The sequence below is a fragment of the Helianthus annuus genome, chromosome 14, assembly GCF_002127325.2.
Source record: "Helianthus annuus cultivar XRQ/B chromosome 14, HanXRQr2.0-SUNRISE, whole genome shotgun sequence".
NCBI classification, from domain to species: domain Eukaryota; kingdom Viridiplantae; phylum Streptophyta; class Magnoliopsida; order Asterales; family Asteraceae; genus Helianthus; species Helianthus annuus.
In genome coordinates this window covers 165,666,837-165,689,564 of record NC_035446.2, presented here as the reverse complement: position 1 = coordinate 165,689,564, position 22,728 = coordinate 165,666,837, and the positions used below count along the sequence as shown (strand labels likewise).

Sequence of the window (22,728 nt, the reverse complement as noted above, 5' to 3'; positions counted from 1 at the left end):
TTTGAAAAGTTAGAACATTGTGACTTTTTGAAGCTCCTTATAACGTTTCATAGAACATCGTGGCTTTTTGAATCTCCTTAGTCATTTTACATGAGTAAGCTAAGCCAAACACTTTTTAAAAAAACAACTTATTAACTTATTATGTTTTCACACCACATAAGCTAATCAAAACACTTTTTTTAAAAACTTCTTTTCAAAAAGTCATAAGTCAATAAGTTCTTTTAATAAAAAAGTCATTTTTGAGTTAAATAAGCTTAGCCAAACACCCTTGTCTTTTTAATAGGCAAATTTGGATCACTGCCGGACCATTAGAGTATCATCGTGTCACCAGCGGGACCGCCCGATCGTATCCATCTCCACCAGGCAATAATGCTTATACATCAATTTAGAGGGAAACCAATAATCTGGAAAACCCCCTTGTGGGAAGCAAATTGAGGACCTAATGGTCGCTAAGCTTTATCTCACCCCTAAAATGTTGCTAGGCTATAATGCCAAGAGGAATCATGTCTGATATATTAACCCTAATCATTTTAGTGTATAGTATAATATCATATCGTATAGTGTATAATATAGTATAGTACAATACAGTACAGTATAGTATAGACCTATACGAGACCTAAACTACACATATACGAGACTTATAAGCCTATACGGGACCTAAACTACACATATAGTTCTATACGAGACGTATACTACACCTATAGGCTTATACGAGACCTAATATATTATACTATACGATAGAATACTTAACCATGTTTTTTACTACACTATACAATACAATACAATACGATACGATAGGATACAATATTATGTTATACGTATAGGCCTATACGAGATTTGTACTACACTATATGATACGATACTACATCCATACGCCTATACGAGACATATATTATACTATACTATAGAATACTTAACAACGTTTTTTATTTATCTATTTTTAAAAATTACTTATTATAAAAGTTTACTAAAACAATATATAATGTATAACAATGTTTCTTTAAGAAAAAAAAACTCACCCTTTATATACGTTGCGTATAGGTCTATACGCGGCGTATATAAAGGGACAATTTCCACATCATATTAAAGATTCTCTTGGAAATTGAAAAAGATGGCTATACCCTGCGTATAGATCTATACAACATATATAAAGCTAAAGTTTTGTATGTAAATAGTCATTTTAGTGTACAAATATGTACATCCTTTCAAAACCACGGGTGTGAAGAATGTTTGCTAACTACTGAAGCATTGAGATTGATATGACACTGAAAAGGTAGCAGAATTATTCTCCGACTAGTTGTTGACAGAAGAGTAGCATTGTCCTTGACATATAACGTGATTGTTTGTATGTATGACTTGTCAAGATATGAGTGTGTAATATGATTAAAAAATTCATCAATATATATAATATGGATGACATTAACTATAAGATCATGTGTAGTAAGGGAAGTGACAATGCTCATCCTTGGACATAAACTGACATATGGTATATATGGTATTATTGGGATGAAGTTAAAAAATGGTGTATTGGAGATTTTTGAAGATGTGGGGAATCTGATTTTTTATTTTTTAAGTTAAAAAGAGGTGTAGTAGAGATTTGTGAAAATGTAGGGGAATCTAATTAGCCATTCAAATTCATTTCGGGCGTGTTTGAGGAAACGCCATTAAAAAAAGGGTAAAAACGCCCCGAGGCCGGTGTAGTGGGCGTTTTGGGGCAATCCACGCTCAATTCCACCCTCACTGCGGATGGTGTAAGTAATAACTTTTAAAAATAATTAGAAAAATTAAACTTCATTATTTTTCTATAATTAATAGTTAATATTAAATAAATGGAAAGTATTATTGGTCGGTGAATTGTATTTATTAGCAATCCAAACAAAAAATAAATATTGTAAAACTACCATAATAAAAAAATAGAAAGCCAGTTAACCATGTCGTTTTCATCTTTTCACAACATTTTCCAACTTCCTAACATTCACGGCTTCACATAAAAACTTGAGCGACTTCGCACCGCCGGCAACCGCCACACCACCACCCAACAGTCTCTCATAGTACTCCACACAAAACAACGACAACGTCAGCTCCATCTCATTCCGGTCCCACACCCGCCTCTCCTTTAGTCGACTCACCAGCGGCCGCACACACACCATGTACAGCCTCCGGTACCCACCCAGCGCCATAACAACCGACCGACTTCCAACAGACAATTTCCGGAAGCACAAATGTTCCCATAACGAGTCGTTGCGAACGATGGAGCACCATTGTCGACACACGCAAGCGGCCACACTTAACGACCGGCCGTCGAGTCTCTGCAAGACTTCAGTTAATATATCTACGTGATCGGTTATGGTATGTGGAGACTTATGTTTCTTTCTCATGGGTTCTCTCACGTTGGCATGTGTATGCAACATTTGGTGATTAGTGAAGTGTGATTTGTGAGGTGGAACTGATGAGGGTATTCGTAAGATGAAGAAGGTATCGATGGGACTGGTGGAAAATGACAACTAGCAAAAGTCCAAGGGGGTGTGAGGGAACAGTGACAATTGCTTAGGGGTGTGTTTAATCGATGTTAATTAGTTTAGACTAGGGGTGATCATCACTTGTTGAGGTATTAGGGATGGTTATATGTTTCAACATAATCGAATCAAACCAAACCAAACACTTGGAAATTAGGTTTTGTTTCGGTTTTGAATTGTAATTGAATTCTATAACTGAGGGGCTGTTTGTTTACCTGTTAATGAGACTTTTAATGGTTTAGACATCTTACTAGTTCAGCATTTAATGGTTCAGACTGTTTGTTTCACGAGCAGATGTCTGAATGGTTCAGATATTTGCATCTGAATGGTTAAGATTTATACAGAGTCTGAATAGTTAAGAACTCTAATCTGAATTGGTCAGACATTTGCCTCTGAACGGTTAAGCATTATACAGGCTCTTAATGGTTCAGACCTCTTACTGGTTCAACACTTAACCATTCAGATGTTGCCAAACAGCCCCTGAATCTGAATATATTTTTTTTTAAATATGTAGTATAAAAATTGATATTAGAATTAAGGTTTAGGGTTTTTGGTTAGGTTTCGATGAACCAGTTTCAACGCCGCTAATGACCTCAATCGGAGTTCGTTTGACACGGTTTACTACACTTCCTAGGTTAAAATCTTTACCCATTTTTTATTTCCATAAATATATTCAAATATGTAATCAAATACTAAGAGACAAGGAATGAAGGAATATCAGCATTCAAAATGAAGGACAAGAGACTGTTGCTACTCAGCACAATTTCGTGTCGTAATCTCCGCTTACCACAGTGGTGTTGTTGGTGCACTCATAGTTTATTATATGTCACGTAGCAATACTTTTTACGGCATAACTTGTTGATTCAGAGAACTTCAAAATAGTTTCAATATGTTAAAAAGAAATTGTCACACTGGGTATTTAGAAATTTGAAGGTGTAAATAGATTACATAAAGGAAATTGCTTACGAATAATGTGGATGCTCACTCTACATTAATACCATACTTCGTAGTCTTCCTCTATTGTAAGACTCTGTTGAGTAAGTTTTAATGTTCTTGATTACCAATGCCATACCATTAGTGTTTATTAGAGGGGCAATCTTGACCCAAAGCCTTCTAAGTGGGTCAGTTTGGGTTGCTTTTAAAATTATATTGGTTGGTTTAGGTAAGATATTTTAACTAAATGGGTCACAATGAGTCACTTGAATTCCATCTTGTTATTTTTTCGGGTCAAAGTGGGTTGACAACATTAAAGAAATGGGTTGATGCGGGTTAGTGTCTTAAAGAAACGGAGCAGGTTTCGGATCGGAATGGGTTTCGAGCCGGCACAAGTATCCGGACGAGACGGGTTACGGCACGAAACGGATTTTGGATCAGAACGGGTTCAGTTCGAATTGAGTTACGGGCCGAGACGGGTTACGGCACGAAACGGGTTTTGGATCGGAACGGGTTCAGTTCGAATTGAGTTACGGGCCGAGACGGGTTTCGACGCGAGCCATTTCGACACGAGTCCTTTCGACGCGAGCCGTTTCGACCCGTACCGTTTCGACATGTACCGCTTCGACGCGAACCTTTTCGACCTGTACCGTTTCGACACGAACCATTTCGACCTGTACCGTTTCGACGCGTACCGTTTCGACGCGAGCCGTTTCTACCTGTACCGTTTCGATGCGAGCCGTTTCGACCTGTACCGTTTCGACGCGAGCCGTTTCGATGCGTACCGTTTCAACCTGTACCGTTTCGACGCGAGCCGTTTCGACCTGTCCCGTTTCGACGCGTACTGTTTCGACCTATACCGTTTTGACCTGTACCGCCGTACCGTCAACATTAGGAAGACGTGGAGAGGTTATAGCTACCTTATAAGTGCAGATTTATAACGACTCAATTAGGCCACTAGGGGTGGTTCACTAGTGATGGAATTCCATCACTCCCACTATCCAATCAAGTAATGCCATGTCATCAATCAAATTTCCATCACTAGTGATAGAAATGTAGGAGGGGTGGAATCACTAGTGATGGAATTTTATCACTCCCTCCCAATTTTTTTAATTTTTTATTTTAAATTAGAAATTAACAATAAAACACTAAAATTAAAAATTTCATTAATTTTAAAACATACTACTTCAATTTCACATACTAGAAACATACAATTTGTAAAAAAAAAAAAAAAAAAAAAAAAAAAAAAAAAAAAAAAAAAACCCTACTCGAATTTAACATACTAGAAACATACAATTTAAAAAAAAAAAACCCTACTCCTCGTCCGAATCCGGAAACTCCAAACCTAGAGAACCTACTAGTTCGATTAAATCGAATCTCAACCGAAAGTGAGTTTCTTCGTTACGCAATTGTAAATTGATATCTTGTGGAACTTGAACTTGTGTAGGAGGATCCGGTACCCAATCCGGGGATATTGCACGTCCGTCGTGTTTGATCAACATATTGTGCAATATGATACATGCATACACTATGCTATGTATTGCTTTCTTGGTCATCGAACGAACCGGTCGGTGTAGTATACCCCATCTACCCTTTAAAACACCAAATGCTCTCTCAACATCTTTTCTTGCCGATTCTTGCAATTTTTTGAACGCCTTTTCTTTAGCCTCGACAGGAAATGAGGGAGCTTTTACAAAAACAGACCAAGACGGGTAGATACCATCCACAAGATAAAAGCCTCGTCTGTAATGTCGACCGTTAACATAGAAAGGAGAGGAAGGTGCGGTACCATCCGTTACGCTTTGGAACAACGGCGACGTGTGCAACACATTGATGTCGTTGTTTGAACCTGGGACACCGAAATACGAATGCCAAATCCATAAATCATTCGACGCCACCGCTTCTAGTATGATGGTTGGTCTTTTGGTGTCTCCCCTCACATACGCCCCTCGCAACTCTCTTGGACAATTTTTCCACTCGATATGTGTACAATCGATGCTACCGAGCATCCCGGGAAAATGCCATCTAGCCTCGTGTGCGGCGTAAATACGTGAGATGTCGTGGCTCGTCGGTTTACGTAAAAACTCGTTAGCATACAACTTAATGACCGCATTGCAAAAAAATTGCAAACATTCACGTGAAGTTCTTTCAGACATAGCTAGGTATTCATCATATTGATCGGGTGGGTTACCTGTCGCTAGTTGGCGAATGGCGGACGTGCATTTTTGTATCGGCGTGAAACTTGGTTTGCCCCTCGCATCGTAACCTTCTTGAAACCATCCCTCGCTTGCCTCAATGTCTCCAACAATCTTTAAAAATAATTCTTTGGGTAAACGAAACCGATCTCTAAACGTTTCGGCATTGTATAGCGGGTTTTCCACAAAATAATCGTTCATCAAAACTTCGTTGGCACTTATACGATCACGGGCGACCATCTTCTTCTTTGGGCGGGATGACTCGGCATCAAGCTCGTTATACACCGACACAAAAAAGTTTAGCGTGTCGTTGTCGGAAGACGACTCGGTATCGGTATCGCTAGACATCGGAAACGTCGAATCCGTAGGGAATTCCATTTGAGAAGATATAAAAATTGTGTGAAATGGGTTTAAAATGGTAAAAAGATATAGTTTGGTGTGTGAAAAATGGTTTAAAATGTAGATATATATAGATAAATGGTTTAATTTTTTTTTTTTATTGAATTTACCGTTCATCAACGGTCATATACAAGTGCCCAACGGTCAAATTTTTGAAATATTAACGCGTGATCTGTGTAACGCGTTGATGTTATCACGCGTGACCACAACACCGGCGGTGGTGTTCCGTTAATTTTCAACGCGTTATGGAAGCCCATAACGCACCCGCCCCGTGTGGCCTTAGAGAGACACTTGTAGTGAAGACCAATGGTTGAGCGTAATCCACGCATCTACTTGAATTACTTTCGATCATTAGGATAACACTCTTCTGCTATCAACTTTTGACACTGTTTCAACCTACAATTTCTTACAAGAATGATATTCTTAACAAGCAAAGAGTTTCTACAAACATAAAAGTTTCCAATTAACCCTCTCATGATTCTTAGACAACATTCTTAACAAACTTTTGACTCGAACCCGTCTTGACCCATGACCCGACCCAACCCGACCCGTTTACCAAGTCTAGTGTTTATAGTTTAATTTAGATCTGTTATATTTGTTGTTGGGAGGTTTGTTTACTGATAGATTTAGTGGTTTGATTTACAAGTATTTACAACAAGAATTCATTGGACTTTCAACAAAAAGAAAAGGAATTAAAGATAATAGTGCAGAAATTGTGGAGGAAACAAATAGCAGTAAATCACAAGAATCTAAAATCATAGAATCCTACCGTTAAAAAAAACAATAACCTAAAAGGAAGAAATATAAGCAACTAGAGACTCTAATGACTCATAGGAAGACCCACCCTTCACTAAAGAATCATCTGCCTTTTGTTTCAAATCTCTTGCATTCTCTCTAATGTGTTCTCCTTCTTCATCCACCATTACTTTCCTTATGGCACTCGCTATCTCTCGTCTTTCCCACCCGTTTCCCAAATACACCCCTACCTTGGAAACATCACTCATGTATCTAGCGTTCAACGCTTGATCGCCCATAAAAGGCGACATTATCATAGGAACACCTTCACAAACGCTTTCCAATGTCGAGTTCCATCCACTATGAGTCCAAAACGCACCTATTGCTTCATGAGCTAGCACTTCTTGCTGAGGAGCCCATTTCACAATACGCCCCTTTTCACCAACGAACCCATCATCCAACAGTTCGATCCAAATCGGACCCTTGACATACCCAGGTCGAACCACCCATAAAAACGTCTGCTCGCTATCAACCAACCCATGAGCTATTTCCAAGAAATCTTTCTCATCCACTTCAGTCGTGCTACCAAAACTAACATACAAAACGGAATTAGGCGGCTGTTGGTCTAACCATGGAAAAACGGTTCGATCTTGGTCTAGTAAGCTGCTGGATGACGCTGTGAAATGCTTTGGAAATGGTATCAGAAAACTCGGTGCCAGAATATCACGGATAACAGTTTCAACCTCCGGCTCTTCGAGTTCCTTAAACGAGTTAAAGATAATACCCAAAGACGCTTTCGTTTGTTTCACCATATTACCAAGCATCATTCCAATAGAATCTTTCGAGCTCTTAAAGCCCAACTTTATAATATCTCTCACTTTCAACATAGGAAACTCAGCCACTTGTTCGTCCAGACCTTAAAATCAAGAAACTGATTGTCATCACTCATCAACAAGTTAACTAAAAAGAAATATTAATTCAATAAACATACGTGTTTGATCAGCAAGATTAAGGTAACCAAGATCATCAAAAACAGGAAATGAAGCATAAGCAAGAAAACAAAACAAGCTGCTTGTCCTCAAAACAAGCCGTGGGAGGTTAAGGCTGTCAGCGACTGATTGCGTGAAGTGCCAAAGCGCATCGGTGATTAAACACGATACATGTTCGTCATCTTCTTTCGAAGCTAACATTAACAGTTCAAGTTCATGGCGCAATTCATCTGCACCATCTTCGTTGAACACGAAAAGGCGGTTAAAAGCGCCCATGCCATGTAACGGTAGATTGGAATAGCGTTCGTCGTGTGGATCGTTGTCCAGGATGAATTTGAAAGTGAAGTGAGGGTAGTTGGATGTTTTGGGCTTGTTGAAGTTGGTGTGGAGGATGGTGATACTGAAGCCTTTGGAGTAGAGTAGATTGGCAAGTTGGAGCATTGGGTTTATGTGGCCTTGATATGGTAACGGGAAGAATATTATTCTCTGGTTCCGGCGAACGGTGTTGGTGGTTTCTGTTTGGGTCTCCATGGGAATTGAGAGATAGATGTTTTGCAATGAGGGTTTGGTGACTTTTTTTTATAGAGTGGAGAGGTCGAAGATTCTCAAATAATATGCTTCTGTACACCTCATTTCCTAATTTTTTATTTTCAGATATATGTCTGAATGGTGTCTCTTAGAGGTCGAGTGTTCGAGTCTTGTTGTAGACAATAAAGTAAAATTCAGTGCTAGATTAGATAAGTGTGTGAGTTATATAGTTCTAGAAAAACTCTCCTGATAATTTTTATTTTCACTATGTAATGTGAACTCAATTAAGAGCTCTGGCCTTTGGGTTTTTATATGTCAATGGGTAATATTAGCGTAGGATACATTTACCACTTTCAGTGTGTAGGTCCCTTTTCGCGGAGGATTACGAACCTAAACCTTGTTATACGAACCTACTAGCGAGTGCGGAATCCAAGCTAGCAAGCAAACCGAGTTAGTAGCAAGTAGAGAAACAAACACACAAGTTCACCGATTAACACAACTTGTATTAATGCAATGAGGGTTCGGTTACAAGCTCAATGTTTACAGAAATGTTCTATAAACTCTCAAGGTGTGTGTGTGAGTTCTGGACAGAATGCTCTCAAGGAATACTCTCTCTTTCTGTCTGTGTGTCTGTCGAAACTCAACACATGCATGGGTATATATACCCAGCTCATGAAGTCTGGATCGAAGGATCTGATAGATGGTCCGAAAGATCATCTATCGATCATAGTTCACACGAAAGATCAGCATGGACCTCGAAGGATCATCCTTCGAGGTCTAATGGTCGAACCATGGTCGAACCATATCTTTCGATCACCTCGAAGGATCAGGTGTATCCTTCGAGGCTATCCTTCGATCAGAACATCTTTCAAATGTTGTCCAAGTCAAACTAGGAGGATAGTTGACTTGGTCAACTTACAGACTACCAAGAACATCGTTTACATACAGACCGAATACAGACAAAGTACAGACACAAGTGCACCAACAAACTCCCCCTTGGCTGTAGCTTTGTCTTTATCTTCTATGGTTGTAGACTCGTCTTGAACTTCGACGGTCTTTGGTCTTCGAGTTATCAAAACTCTGATGTCCTTTCAAGTCTTCAATGTCGGAGGATCTTCAAAGTCTTCACGTCTTGAAAGCAGAGAGTGTATCAACAAACTACCCGTATCATGTAGAAAGTGTGTTGACAAACTCCCCCTTAACATAAGCTCCCCCTTGAGTTATGCTCGTGAAAAGACTTTATCTTTATGAAGTGAGATCCTTGTGGTGTTGATGATGGCCAGCGGCAACTCGAACATCTTCATCAGTTGAGTACCTTCACGTCGTGTCTTCATTCCAAAGCTTGTCATCGACCATGTTCTCCTAGCCTTTAGAATCTGCACATGCAAGAAATCTAAACGCGTAATGAGAACAACTGCTTGGAATATAGCATAAACAAATGACACACGAATGACCATGTCACAATCAAACACCGTCCGACAGTTTGAAAGTTTTAAAAATTTGACAATTTAAGTCTTCAACTTTCAAAACATGCAAATTTCGACCGTTTATGAAGATTTAGTCAGTTCGGTTTTCGTTCAGGTTTCAGGCAACGAAGACTCGAGCTCCAACATCGTACGATCGAAAATAAAGCAGAAATAAAATCTTTTTGGCTTTTAAGAAGTTTATATTAAAACACACCTAAAATCTTTTTGGTATTTTTGAGATTAAAAGACAACAAGTTAAAATCCTTTGAGTGTTATCAAACGACATCACCGCTAATGTCGTGCTGATATGCACCAAACGATGAAACTGTTGAAAAAGAAATAATAAAAGTTAAGCAGTAAATAAATAAATACAAACATTCTTTTTGCGAGTTTCGAGGGTAAGAGAATCATATCAGTGTACGGTCATGCCAAAGCACTCTTGTTGTTCAGTTAGTTAATATTAAGATAAGCATCCTATAACAATTATCGGTATTGTTGTCCACTTAAGCTCAACTTATCAGATGTAATCATGTTTAGAGGATACGTTAATGTATGATTTATACTTACCGACCGGTGTTCATCCACATCACGACACATTCCCGTATCAAGGTATGCACGAGGGTTCATCTTACCAGTGAGTATACCGATTATCATCTGTTTGACCGTATAAATTGTGAGATACTCACTTATTTTGATTTGAAAACAAGCCCTATGTGATATAATCACTTATTGATGAGGAACTTGATTTTCATATGCATGAGGGCACAGGTGCAAGTCCGTGAACAGGTCAGTACTTCCGTACAGCAGAGAGACGAACTTGACACCCGGATAAATGTGATATTTTATCACTTATTTGATTTGGACATGTGATTGTTTATCACTTATTGAGGTCGAATGCAGTATGTAATATGTACACGTATGTATAGTATCATGGAAGATCTAGACTTGCGTCCCCGTTATTTTTCGGTAAAAGATACAACCATGATACCCAGATGATAAGCAGCATAAAGACCGAATATCTCAGAACCTCGGCAATCTATCAAACGAAATTTCGGTACTAAGACCATATGCCAATGAATGGTTCCCACCTGATCTTCAGTCGATTAAGATTTATATCACCCTGCACACTTTAAAATGATTGTGAGCCTACCGATACATCTAATTTCAGAAATCCAACAAAGTGGTATCAGAGCCATATAGATCCAATCCAAGAAATCATCAAACTCTCGAGATATGAATCAGGGACATGGAATTCAAACTCAACTTCCTAAATTCACAGGGCAAAACTATTATCACTGGCACATTCAAATTAAAGTTTTACTTGAATCTCAAGAACTGTGGAACGTTGTTGATGAAGGAATTCGCGAACTGGGCACTAATCCAACGGAAGAAGCGACATCAGCGCACAGAGATGCAGTCAAGAAAGATAAGCGTGCACTATATATCTTATTTCAATCAGTGAGTGAAACCATTTTCGAGAGGATTGCGCTTGCAACATCATCGAAAGAGGCGTGGAACATTCTACACAAATCCTATCGTGGAGAAAATCGGGTAAAGACAATTAAAGTTCAATCTCTTCGATGTGAATTTGATTCGTTAAAAATGAGGGAAGGGGAATCTGTAGAAGATTATTTTAATCGAACAATTCTTATTGTCAATCAATTAAGGATGAACGAAGAGTCAATTAGTGAACAGAGAATTGTAGAAAAAATTCTACGAAGCCTGACTCGGAATTATGAGTCTGTGGTAATAACTGTGGAAGAAACAAAAAATTTAGAAAATATTTCGACTGAGGAATTAATGGGCATTCTACAATCTCATGAACTGAGATTGAAACGCTATGAAGATATTCCAACCGAACATGCATTTCAAATGCATAATTCCAATCAAGACCGCAGCAATTCATCACGGAATGAAACAAAGGGACGCGGTAAGAACAAGAGTCGAAATTGGAGCACAGTTAGATGTTATAATTGTCAGAAATTGGGCCACACAGCCAAGTTTTGTCATAGGAAGGATGACTATGAGAAATCTGACAACGCATTAATTCACAGAGATGAAGAAAGTGATGAACAAGAAGACACAATGTTCATGATCTTCAACATGGAGGAAACAATCAAGGACGATTGTTGGTATTTAGACAGTGGTTGTAGTAATCATATGACGGGAAACAGAGAACTATTCATCAAATTAGATGAATCAATAAAGAAAGAAGTGAGAACCGGGGACGACAAGCGACTGGAAGTACTAGGATGCGGCGAAGTATCGATCACAATTAAAGATAAAACTCGTAGAATACCGAAAGTATTCTATGTAAAGGGCTTGAAACATAATCTTTTAAGCGTAGGGCAACTCATCGAGAAAGGGTATGGAGTTTTGTTCAAAGAGAATCAGTGCATAATCAAAGATGCAAACGACGAAATCATTGGAAATATCAACATGACAAGAAATAAGATGTTTCCATTTCGGCCAGGCAGTGATATACATCTTACAATGACTATGACAATAAAGGAAACGTCTTCACTCTGGCACAAGAGATATGGTCATGTAAACATGGACACATTAATCAATATGGAAACTAATGGATTGGTTCTCGGTTTACCAAAGATAATGAAGGATGGAGATGTATGTGAAGGATGTGTCTCGGGTAAACAGTCAAGGAAACCTTTTCAAAGGAAAAATACGTGGCAAGCCGGTAAACCCTTACAACTAGTTCACTCCGATATTTGCGGACCCATGAGAACTGAATCAATAGGAGGATGCAGATATTTCATTACATTTATCGATGACTATTCAAGGAAAACTTGGGTATACTTTCTCAAATTTAAATCAAAAGCATTAAATTTCTTCAAAACTTTCAAAGCCCTGAATGAAAGACAGTCTGAACATCTAATCAAAACCTTAAGAACAGATCGTGGGGGTGAATACTGTAGTAAGACATTCCAAGATTATTTAAGAGCAAATGGTATACGTCATCAACGCACGAATAGTTACACGCCTCAGCAGAATGGAGTGGCAGAAAGGAAAAATAGGACGTTAATGGAATTGAGTAGAAGCATGATGAATATTAAGCAATTACCGAACAGTTACTGGGCAGAAGCAATAGCTTGTGCCACATACATTTTAAACCGAACTATCACCAAGACCAGGCCCAATGTAATTCCATATGAAGCCTGGTACGGAGTTAAACCAAATGTAGAACATCTAAAGATCTTCGGTTGCTTAGCCTATGTCCATGTTCCTAAGCAACATCGAGGGAAGTTGAATGAAAAAACCGAAAAAGCTGTGTTCGTTGGGTACAGTGAGTATAGTAAAGGTTACAAGTTATACAATCCTCAAACGAATAAAATTATTATCAGCCGTGATGTAGTGTTCGATGAAAACAAACAATGGGTTATACCTTCAGAGAGCTCCGAGGCTCCATTCATAATATCGGATGGTAATGAAGGTTCAGTACAAGGACGTGCAGAATCGGATAAGACACATGAAGAGCAGATACAAACAGGTGATGTTTCGGAACATAATAACTCAACAACATCAGAGAATGAAGAAGCACTTCCTGAGAACGAATCCACAGTTGCATCAGCGGATCATGAAGATAACTCTTCAACGTCAGACTCGGAGAACGAAGTTATTCGTACAAAAACTGTAAATAATGTTTATCGAAGAACGAAAGCGCTGACAGAAGCAGAAATTAGACAGAAATATCGAGAGAATCAAGTGGTTAATTTCGTTCTCTTCACTAGTTCAGATCCTACATCATATGAAGAAGCATGTCAAGATCCAAAATGGTTAGAAGCAATGAACAAAGAGATAGAATCCATACATAAAAATCAAACATGGGAACTTGTAGATCCTCCATCACAGCAAAAGCCGATTGGAGTTAAATGGATTTACAAAACAAAAATTGATGAAAAAGGTAATGTGGATAAGTACAAAGCCAGATTAGTTGTAAAAGGATATAAGCAGAAGTATGGCATAGACTACCAGGAAGTCTTTGCACCAGTGATCAGATTCGAGACAGTTCGTTTAGTGCTAGCACTTGCAGCAAAATATGGTTGGCACCTCCATCAAATGGATGTGAAAACGGCGTTTTTAAATGGCAACTTAGAAGAACGAGTGTATATAGAACAACCTCAAGGGTATGTAAAGGAAGGAGAAGAGAAAAAGGTATGCTTTCTCAAACGAGCATTGTACGGTTTAAAACAAGCTCCTAGGGCATGGTATAGTCGAATAGACGCATATTTCGTTCGAAACAAATTCAATAAATGCGTCTACGAACATACACTGTATATCAAAGATACAAATGAGGGAAAGATCATCATTTGTTTGTACGTGGACGACTTAATAATAGCAAGTAGTTCGGAGAAACTCATTTCAGATTTTAAAGAATCAATGAAAGAGGAATTTGAAATGACAGATATGGGTCGATTGCATTATTTTCTTGGCATGGAGGTTACTTATGAGAAGGGAAATATCACTCTGTCTCAAAGGAAGTATATGAAAAATCTTTTAGAAAAGTACAGAATGACACATTCTAACACGGTATCAACACCAATGGAATACGGGTTAAAACTAACTAAAGAAGATCCAGAAGAATTTGTAGACGAAGGGTTATATCGTAGTAGTCTGATAGGAAGTCTGATGTATCTGACAAATACAAGACCAGACATTATGTTTGTAGTTAGTAAAATAAGTAGGTTCATGGAATGCCCAAAGAGAAGTCACTGGGAAGCAGCAAAACGTATACTGAAGTATATCAAGGGGACCCAAGAACAAGGAATTACTTATTCGAAGGGAGGAAAGAAACACTTAACAGGATTTAGTGACAGTGACTACGCAGGAAACATATATGATAGCAAGAGTACTTCAGGATATATCTTTCATCTAGGAACTGGACCCATATCATGGCAATCAAAGAAACAAAAGGTAGTCGCATTATCTTCAACAGAAGCAGAATATATGGCCCTCTCTCTAGCAGGATGTCAAGCTTTATGGATTAAAGGAATCTTAAATGATCTGCTAGGAAAGGAAGAATATTCAATTCCAATATTTTGTGATAACAAGTCAACCATATGTCTTGCCAAAGACCCGGTGTATCATGGTAAAAGTAAGCACATAAGAGTCAAATATCATTTCATTAGAGATCTAATAAAGAAGAGGGAAGTTGAAGTCTTGTTCTGCACAACAAAGGAACAATTGGCAGACATTATGACAAAAGCTCTCCAGCCTAAGGACTTCGCTCGGATAAAAGAATTACTGCATATGAATTTGACATGATCAAGCTTACGGGAGGGTGTTAGACGAATGTTTATAAGCTTAGATCATATTATTATTATTATTTATAATTATTTATTTATAATATGGCAGTTACTGCCGTGTTATGTATGTATATATATACTTATGTAATGTGACCGAATTCTTCACCAATTCATTTTATGAACACAAGATCTGTTCGATATTCAAAACCCTAATTTCAGAAATCCAACAAGAATTGAATCTGAACATTGGTTTCAATGTTCCATTTATATTGCAGTTGCTATTATTTTTAATTTAGCATTTCATTTGGCAGCAAATAGTAGGTTTTGGTTGAGATAACATGTTCATAGCACTTCACACAGGTTTAAAAATTGTAACTGCTCACAGCAATAGCTATTTGTTTACTTAGTATTGACTATTGAGTATTCAACAAGTTCAAAATTTGCTATATATTGATTATTTTTTAAATTTGCTACTGAGACTGTTAAGTAGTTTTCACATCAACATTTTGATAACCCCTGTTGTTGATGAATTGATTCACTCTGTGATTTTTTTTTCCAACTGTTTGTCGGTTTGTGTTTGTTCACGATAAATGTACTTGTGTGTTCTTTTGAAATACACTCGTATGTATGTAAACATACACCCTAGGTATATATTTGCCTACTTATATTAGTTTTTTATTGTTTAGATAATCATGTGTGATAATGGAGAAAGGACTTGTTTACATTGAGCTGATGGGTTGCATATACCAACAGCTCAGGCGTTGCCATTATGTATGTTAGTATGCAAGTATAATATTGTTCTTTCTTAGTTCATACATATCAGTCTACCCGTTTTAATTCTCAGGAAGGAGTAATATTGTACTTTAACCGGACCCATGCTGACCTGTTTACTTGTTTTAATGAACCCGTTTTCGGGTTTTTTTTTCACCCACTAACAAAATATCCTAAATTCGCCACTGATTTTATTACTAAAGAATAGTATCATTAGAGCAAGAGATTCTAATTTTGTCTCCTGATATAGAAACCAGTTGACAAAATTAGTCTCCCGTCCCCTAATTGTTGGGGATCAGAGTTTATATTTGCAGCGGATTCATAAGACATGGTTGAGTTCTTGTTCATGAGTGATCCGAATTGTATTTCCATGTTCAGTATATCGAATGAATGCAAGGAAATCAAACAGAGAATAATGGACAATTCGAGATAAACTTGAATGTCTTGATGCCGGATCATGTTGCCGGCAATCAGATATAAATACATAAGTTTTTGGCGGTTGATTTTGGCGGGTAACTGCTCCGGCAGTTATTTGAATCTTCACCCGCTTATCAAACCGAAAATACATAAGCTTATCATTCTAATATCCGAATACATATCATATCTACTTATATAAGTTTGAGTAAATATATAAAACATAATAAAGTTTAATAATTCTAACATAACCCCCTTAAACTTTAGTTATGTTTCTGAGCTTGCTCCATGACACTCATGTTGGCTTCTTCGACAACCCATCTTGCATGATTGAAGTTGAAACGTTTCCTCCTCTTCTGTTGATTCCAGTCATCCTCCCCTTCGTTTCCGGCAAAGAGTGCAAAGTGGGCCGAAGCAGCAGTCTCATTTTGAACATCACTTGCACTTTTCCGTCTCACATGGCAGCCATGAGAGGAACCCTTTTCTTCATTCACCATCTCCTTGTCATGCACCTTTTCTTGCCTGTAGTAATACTCCAAGACGTCGAGATACATGGCATAAATAATCCTCATGTAATCTCCGTCTTGGTAATCAAATCCTAGATCTTTTGCATCACCGGCCATAAATTGTCTGTTGTGACATCCTGGTAGCCGCCGTCTCTTGCCACTGATGTGTGTAAAATGCAACATATAAATCACATCAATTAAGGCATAAAACTAACCCTTTTTAAGTACTAATGTTGGAAAAAGAGTGTTTTTGTCTTCCTTTTGTATTTTCAGAATGAAATGAGCTCAAAATCACAAAAGAAGCAAAAAGACAACTAATTCTACCATAAAATACAAGAAAAGGAACAAAAGTGGACTGCCCGGACCCTCAACGGCACCTCCCAAGGCAAAGGGGAAGAAACAGAGTCTGAACACGCCCCGTGTCCAGCGAACACGGGGGCGTGCCCAGGAAGCAGCAGAAAAGACAAACCAGTAGAAGCTTCCATTGCCCACCACGGGGCCGTGTCCAGCGAGCACGGGGGCGTGGTGAAAGTACAGCAGGCGCATTAATTGTAATTCACAATTACAATTAATGAGGAGAGAGAGTGTCAGGCGGGCACGGGGCCGTGTCCAGCGGACACGGGGCCGTATCCAGCCTTCTGTTCAGCCTATAAATAGAGGAGCTTGGCTTCATTCTCTCTCATCCCTTGGCACACCACCTCTCTCACACTTCATCCACCACCCACCACCACCATAACACCATCATCCACCACCATCATCCATTGTCCATCGTAGAGTGTGTGAGTCGTCTCGGGATCCAAGATTGATCGTAAGAGTTCTTGACAATCAAGGCCATGTTTGCCTAAGTCTCTTACATCACTTGGTGAAGACAAGTGTTTAGTATAATACTTTTTATTTTTAATCTTTTGCACTTTTTATTTGGTTTTGTATTAATGACTTTAATAACTAGTTACTTATGTTGAAGGTGATCTTTCCTTATCGTTTGTCCGTGGTGTCTTGGCATTATTTTACTGTCTATATAAAATAAAAGATTTTCACCATTCATATCTCCACGGTCTATATGGAGGTATGTTGGCTACCTGGTCGGGGGTTAAGGGAACGGTTTGGTAAGGGTCTTGCCCTTGTTCAGCGTTTAGAGGTCCTGCTTGGGACCTGGGTCAAATTTAGTAGGATCTCCTTCAATGCCCATAGGTATTGGATGGCGGGGATCCAAACTCTTTGACCCCCTCATAAGTTAACTACTATTAATACTATAACCCGGCTATTTAGGACTGTATCCCTGCTGACTCAGACTACTTAGCCGAGGGTAACGTCACCGCCAAAAGCGGGGCCTACCACAATTTGCATTAATAACTTAATTCATTATCTTTCAATAATCCGACCCTTTAGGATTGTATCCTTGCTGACTCAAACTACTGGGTTGAGGGTAACGTCGCCTTCAAAAGAGGGGCCTACTACAATAACTAAGATAATCTCTTAAACAAGTGCAAAAATAATCAAAGGTTATACTAATACACGTGTCGGATCCAAGTGATTCATCTTGTCTATCTGTTTTTATTTTTATTTTTATTTTTCAGCATTTAGTTAGTTTTTATTTTCTTAGTTTAAAATCATTTTTCTAACTTTTTGATTTGATTAGACGTTGAGGATAAACCGGTATTAAAAGCTCTTGTGTCCTTGGACGACCTCGGTATCTTACCAACACTATACTACGTCCACGATGGGTGCACTTGCCCATATGTGTGTTTAGTGTTAGTGAATATCGTGTTTTATAAATTTAAAACTTGGATAAAAGTGTAAAAAGGGCTTAAAAACTCATCAAAATAATAACACACTTCACGCACATCAAGTTTTTGGCGCCGCTGCCGGGGACACAAGGATTTTAAGAAAGTTAGGAATCAACGGCCTAATCATATTTTTATTTTTCTTTAATTTTTTAGGATTTTTTCTTAGATTTTTAGCTTCTGCAGAGCTCAACACGGGGCCGTGCCCGCAGAACACGCCCCGTGCTCAATCATTGGAACTGGCAATCCTGTTTTAAGTCAGACAGTAGGCTGAACACGGGGCCGTGTCCACTCAACACGCCCCCGTGCCCAAGATTCAGTTGCTGAAAACAGAACCGTTAGATCCCGGCGGTTGGTAATTTCTGACACAAACATGAGTGATAGTAATTCTTTTTACTTTCGGCACTCTTATGGTTTGTGGTGTCGAATATGTGGAGGCGAACATGAGGAATTAAAATGTTTTTCCTCACTTATAGGCCCCACTATATAGACCCACCGATTCCTTGTAACCTTAAGAGGGGCGAAAGTAAAAATAAGCACTATTTCTCCCTCGAATGCGCCCAACCAGATATTCTAGGAGAAATGCTCCTTGACGAGCTATTTCAACTAGAAGAACTACTTCTTAAGTGGTCAAAAGAACTTAGGAAGGATTTTTTAGATCCATCCCAAGATGATGACCATGAGGAAATGTTGGAACCGCATTCCGACAACCTCGTTGCTCCCGAAAATACCTTTTTACCTAGAAAAGACGCGGACGATAGTCGTCCCTGTGTCGATTGTGCCGTGAAGGACTCCCCATCGACTTCGTTCGATGCATACATAGACCTGAGCGATTCGGCATACACCTTCTTTAACGAGAGCCCGGGAAAGGGTTGTACTTGTCCACCTAGAATGAAAATAGGAATTACCCTCACCGACAACCTCTTGCGTTCTCGCCTTAGTATAGGACAATTAAGGTATCTTAGGCACTTTGGGGTTGTTCCAACAAGTCAAGAGCCACCCGATATAGATTAGCTCCTTAGTAAAGACAAAACTTCATAAGACAGCTTTCCGACACGGGGCCGTGCCCGGTCAACACGCCCCCGTGTTCACTCAGAAGATTCTCTGCTGATTCTATCAGAATACGGACAAAATGTGTGAGGATTTTCTCTGCACACGGGGCCGTGTCCAGTGTGCTGTCGTTTTCTTTAAATGCAGCCTGAATCCTGCTCATTTTTGACCACTTCACCAAGCAGAGATTCCTGGGATCTTCACATATACCATCCTAGGTAAGTGCTAAAAGAAGGTTCCTAAGGACCATCTTGTCTTTTCCACTTTTGTTCATTTCTCCTTCTTCCAAAAATTTTTCAAACCTTACCTCCATGGAAGCTTGGAAACCCATGATTCCAACCTTCTATGAAAGGTTTGTAGGAGTTTTTTGCTAAGGATTCTTGTCTAAAGTTAGTTCTATAACTTTGTTTTAAATTATCTAAGCTTAAAACACAATAAAAGTGTATTAAAATAATTTAAAAACCTGGAGTCGTTAGACAAAAATCCTGCAGATAGCTGAACACGGGGCCGTGCTCACTGAGCACGGGGCCGTGTTCAAGGTACTGTTTTGCAAAAGTTTAGTTATCTTCGGATTATTTCGCAGAAAATGGCCAGCAGAAACAGCGGAACATCTTCGAGAAATAACCGAAATGGAAGGAGGTCGTCTACGGCAGAGGATTCCCTAGTAAACTACGTTTACGCTTTGAGGGAAGCCATAGACGAGATGACGGGAGTAGAAGAAGCTTTGGTGGATCGTATTAATCATCTGACGGTAGGTTTGGAGGGCTGCCTACGAGAAGTAAATCTCCTGCACCAGAGATTAAACCTTCTCGCTTCCCCGCCTTTGGTCCCGGTGATAACCCAAAGGGCGTGGAATGTAGTACCCGAGGTTATCATTCCAGCAGAATGGCACGCCATGCACCAAGTACCTCAACCGAGGGTGGTGCAAGGAATCCCGGTGAGCGTTCCTCCTCGAGACACCGAAGAGAATGAAGCTACCTTTTACCTTCCAAGGGAGATAGAAGAATGGCTTTGAATGACAACCGAGGAGCCATCGGCTAGAGAGAGTTACTACATCGGGAAGCTATTCCCGAAATTTTCTTAAATAAGTAGAACCCTTATGATAACCTTATGTACCCCCTAGTTATTTAGCTAACTTAACGTAATGTCTCTCTATAATTAGCAATGTTATGATGGTTTTTATGATTGATGGTTGTTTTGAGTATAAAACACACTCATGGTGGTAATGGATGAAAAAGGGAACGAGAAAAATGAAACCATGCACGAAGAACAGAGCAACCCGACAAAAATCTCCATTACAGAAGGCTCAACACGGGCCGTGCCCAACCAACATGGCCCCGTGCTGAGCCCCTGCAGAAAAATCACCCAGTTCAGGTAACTGGACACGGGCCGTGTTCAGCGGACACGCCCCCGTGTCCAGGCTTCTGTTTCAATTCTGTAATTTTTGTTACTGGCACTTGACCACGGGGCCGTGCCCGGTGAACACGGGGCCGTGTCCAGGATGCCAGTAACATAAATCTTTGCTTTTTAACCCACTTTTATACATTCTAATCAACCAAAAACATTATTTTTGGACACATTGAGGACAATGTGTAATTTAAGTGTGGGGGGGATGCTAAAACCTTGAAATTTTGCAAAATCCTAAACACAAGCCTTACACAAAACTCTATTGGAACCGCTAAACACCCCAAATTTTTTCAAAAACTTTTTCATTTTTTTTATTTACTTGTCTTAGTTTAAGTTGGGAATAACAAGTTCTAAAAAGGTTATATTTTTACAAGTTTACAACCGATAGCGTCGTGATAAAAAAGGAACCAACATAAGAAAATTATGAAACGGCATAACAAGTCTAGCTTAAAATTCGATTATATATGCTTGGTCACATTAAAAACCCATTCCCACAAAAGTGAGTTTTGAGCCTTTATTGAGCATAAAAATACACATATTTAGATTAAATGCTCATTTTTCGTTTCTTGTGTGAATAGCCGCTCGGTCCTTACAAATCTAGAACTTGCCACGACGATACATTCCCGGTCCTTACCAACTTAAACCCAAGTAAGTAAATGATGGAGGCATTAGGACTAACCATTTTTTTACTTTCAAAACCATTATTTTTCATTTCTTTTTTACCTACTCAAAATCCCCCTAGATAGCCCCTTTGAGCCTAAACCTTTCATTTCATTACCCCAAAACCCTTTTTACCCACCAAAAACCTTTTTATTTATTTTTTTTTAGTAACAAGTTCGCTTTTTCGTAAAAATCACCTTTTTATGTGACGAAAAAAAAAATGATGATGAAGTCAAAAACAAACAAAAGCTATAAAAAGCTTTGTTGGTGCACTTGTGTCTGTACTTTGTCTGTATTCGGTCTGTATGTAAACGATGTTTCCAAATCAGTCTGTAAGTTGACCAAGTCAACTATCCTCCTAGTTTGACTTGGACAACATGATGTTTATCTGAATCGAAGGATAGCCTCGAAGGATACGCATCATCCTTCGAGGTGCTCGAAAGATATGGTTCGACCATGGTTCGACCATGGTTCGACCATTAGGCATCGAAGGATGATCCTTCGATGTCCATGCTGATCTTTCGGACACATTGTCATCGACAGATGATCCTTCGGACCATCTGTCGAATCCTTCGGACAGACCTGTTATGTATGGGTATAAATACCCATGCAGTGTGTTAGTGTTAGACAGATGCACATTTGGAGAGTTAGAGAAACTCTGCTGGAAAACACACACACACACACACTTTAGAGAGTTTGCAAACAGATTGTAAACCTTGTGCTTGTAACCGTAAACCTTCATACGTATTAATACAGTGGTGTTAATCGGTGAACTTTGTGTGTTCTTGTGTTTGTTCTTGCTTCATCCCGGTTTGCCTAATAGCTTGGATTCCGCACTCGCTAGTGGGTTTGTATAACAAGGTTTAGGTTTGTTCTCGATCCTCCGAGAAAAGGGACCTACAAGTGGTATCAGAGCCTCGCTCTTTACCTTGTTTAAAACCGGTTTGTTCAAGTTCTTGGTGTGTTTGGACACTTGGTTTAGCACCCGTTTTTGGTAGTTTTCTGCATAAAAACGCATACTAAACCTATCGGGAGTGTTCGGGGTCGGTTTGGGTAACATAAAAATCGTTTTTGTGAAACCTTGATTTTTCCGGCTATATCTCCGGTGTGTTTC

General features: G+C 39.1%; 2 protein-coding genes across 2 annotated transcripts; both read right to left on the bottom strand.

Moving 5' to 3' along the window:
- Nucleotides 1–1,866: 1,866 nt before the first annotated feature.
- Nucleotides 1,867–2,433, bottom strand: LOC110904795 (F-box protein SNE). The gene has a single exon (XM_022150657.2). It carries the CDS (start codon nucleotides 2,409–2,411, stop codon nucleotides 1,941–1,943), a length of 471 nt encoding a protein of 156 aa, XP_022006349.1. The 5' UTR covers nucleotides 2,412–2,433; the 3' UTR covers nucleotides 1,867–1,940.
- A 4,275-nt stretch (nucleotides 2,434–6,708) lies between these two features.
- Nucleotides 6,709–8,338, bottom strand: LOC110904796 (UDP-glycosyltransferase 76G1). The gene is made up of 2 exons (XM_022150658.2): nucleotides 7,770–8,338; nucleotides 6,709–7,694 (listed from the first exon to the last, which is right to left on the bottom strand). Exons 1-2 carry the CDS (start codon nucleotides 8,296–8,298, stop codon nucleotides 6,832–6,834), a joined length of 1,392 nt encoding a protein of 463 aa, XP_022006350.1. The 5' UTR covers nucleotides 8,299–8,338; the 3' UTR covers nucleotides 6,709–6,831.
- Between the last annotated feature and the right edge of the window lie 14,390 nt (nucleotides 8,339–22,728).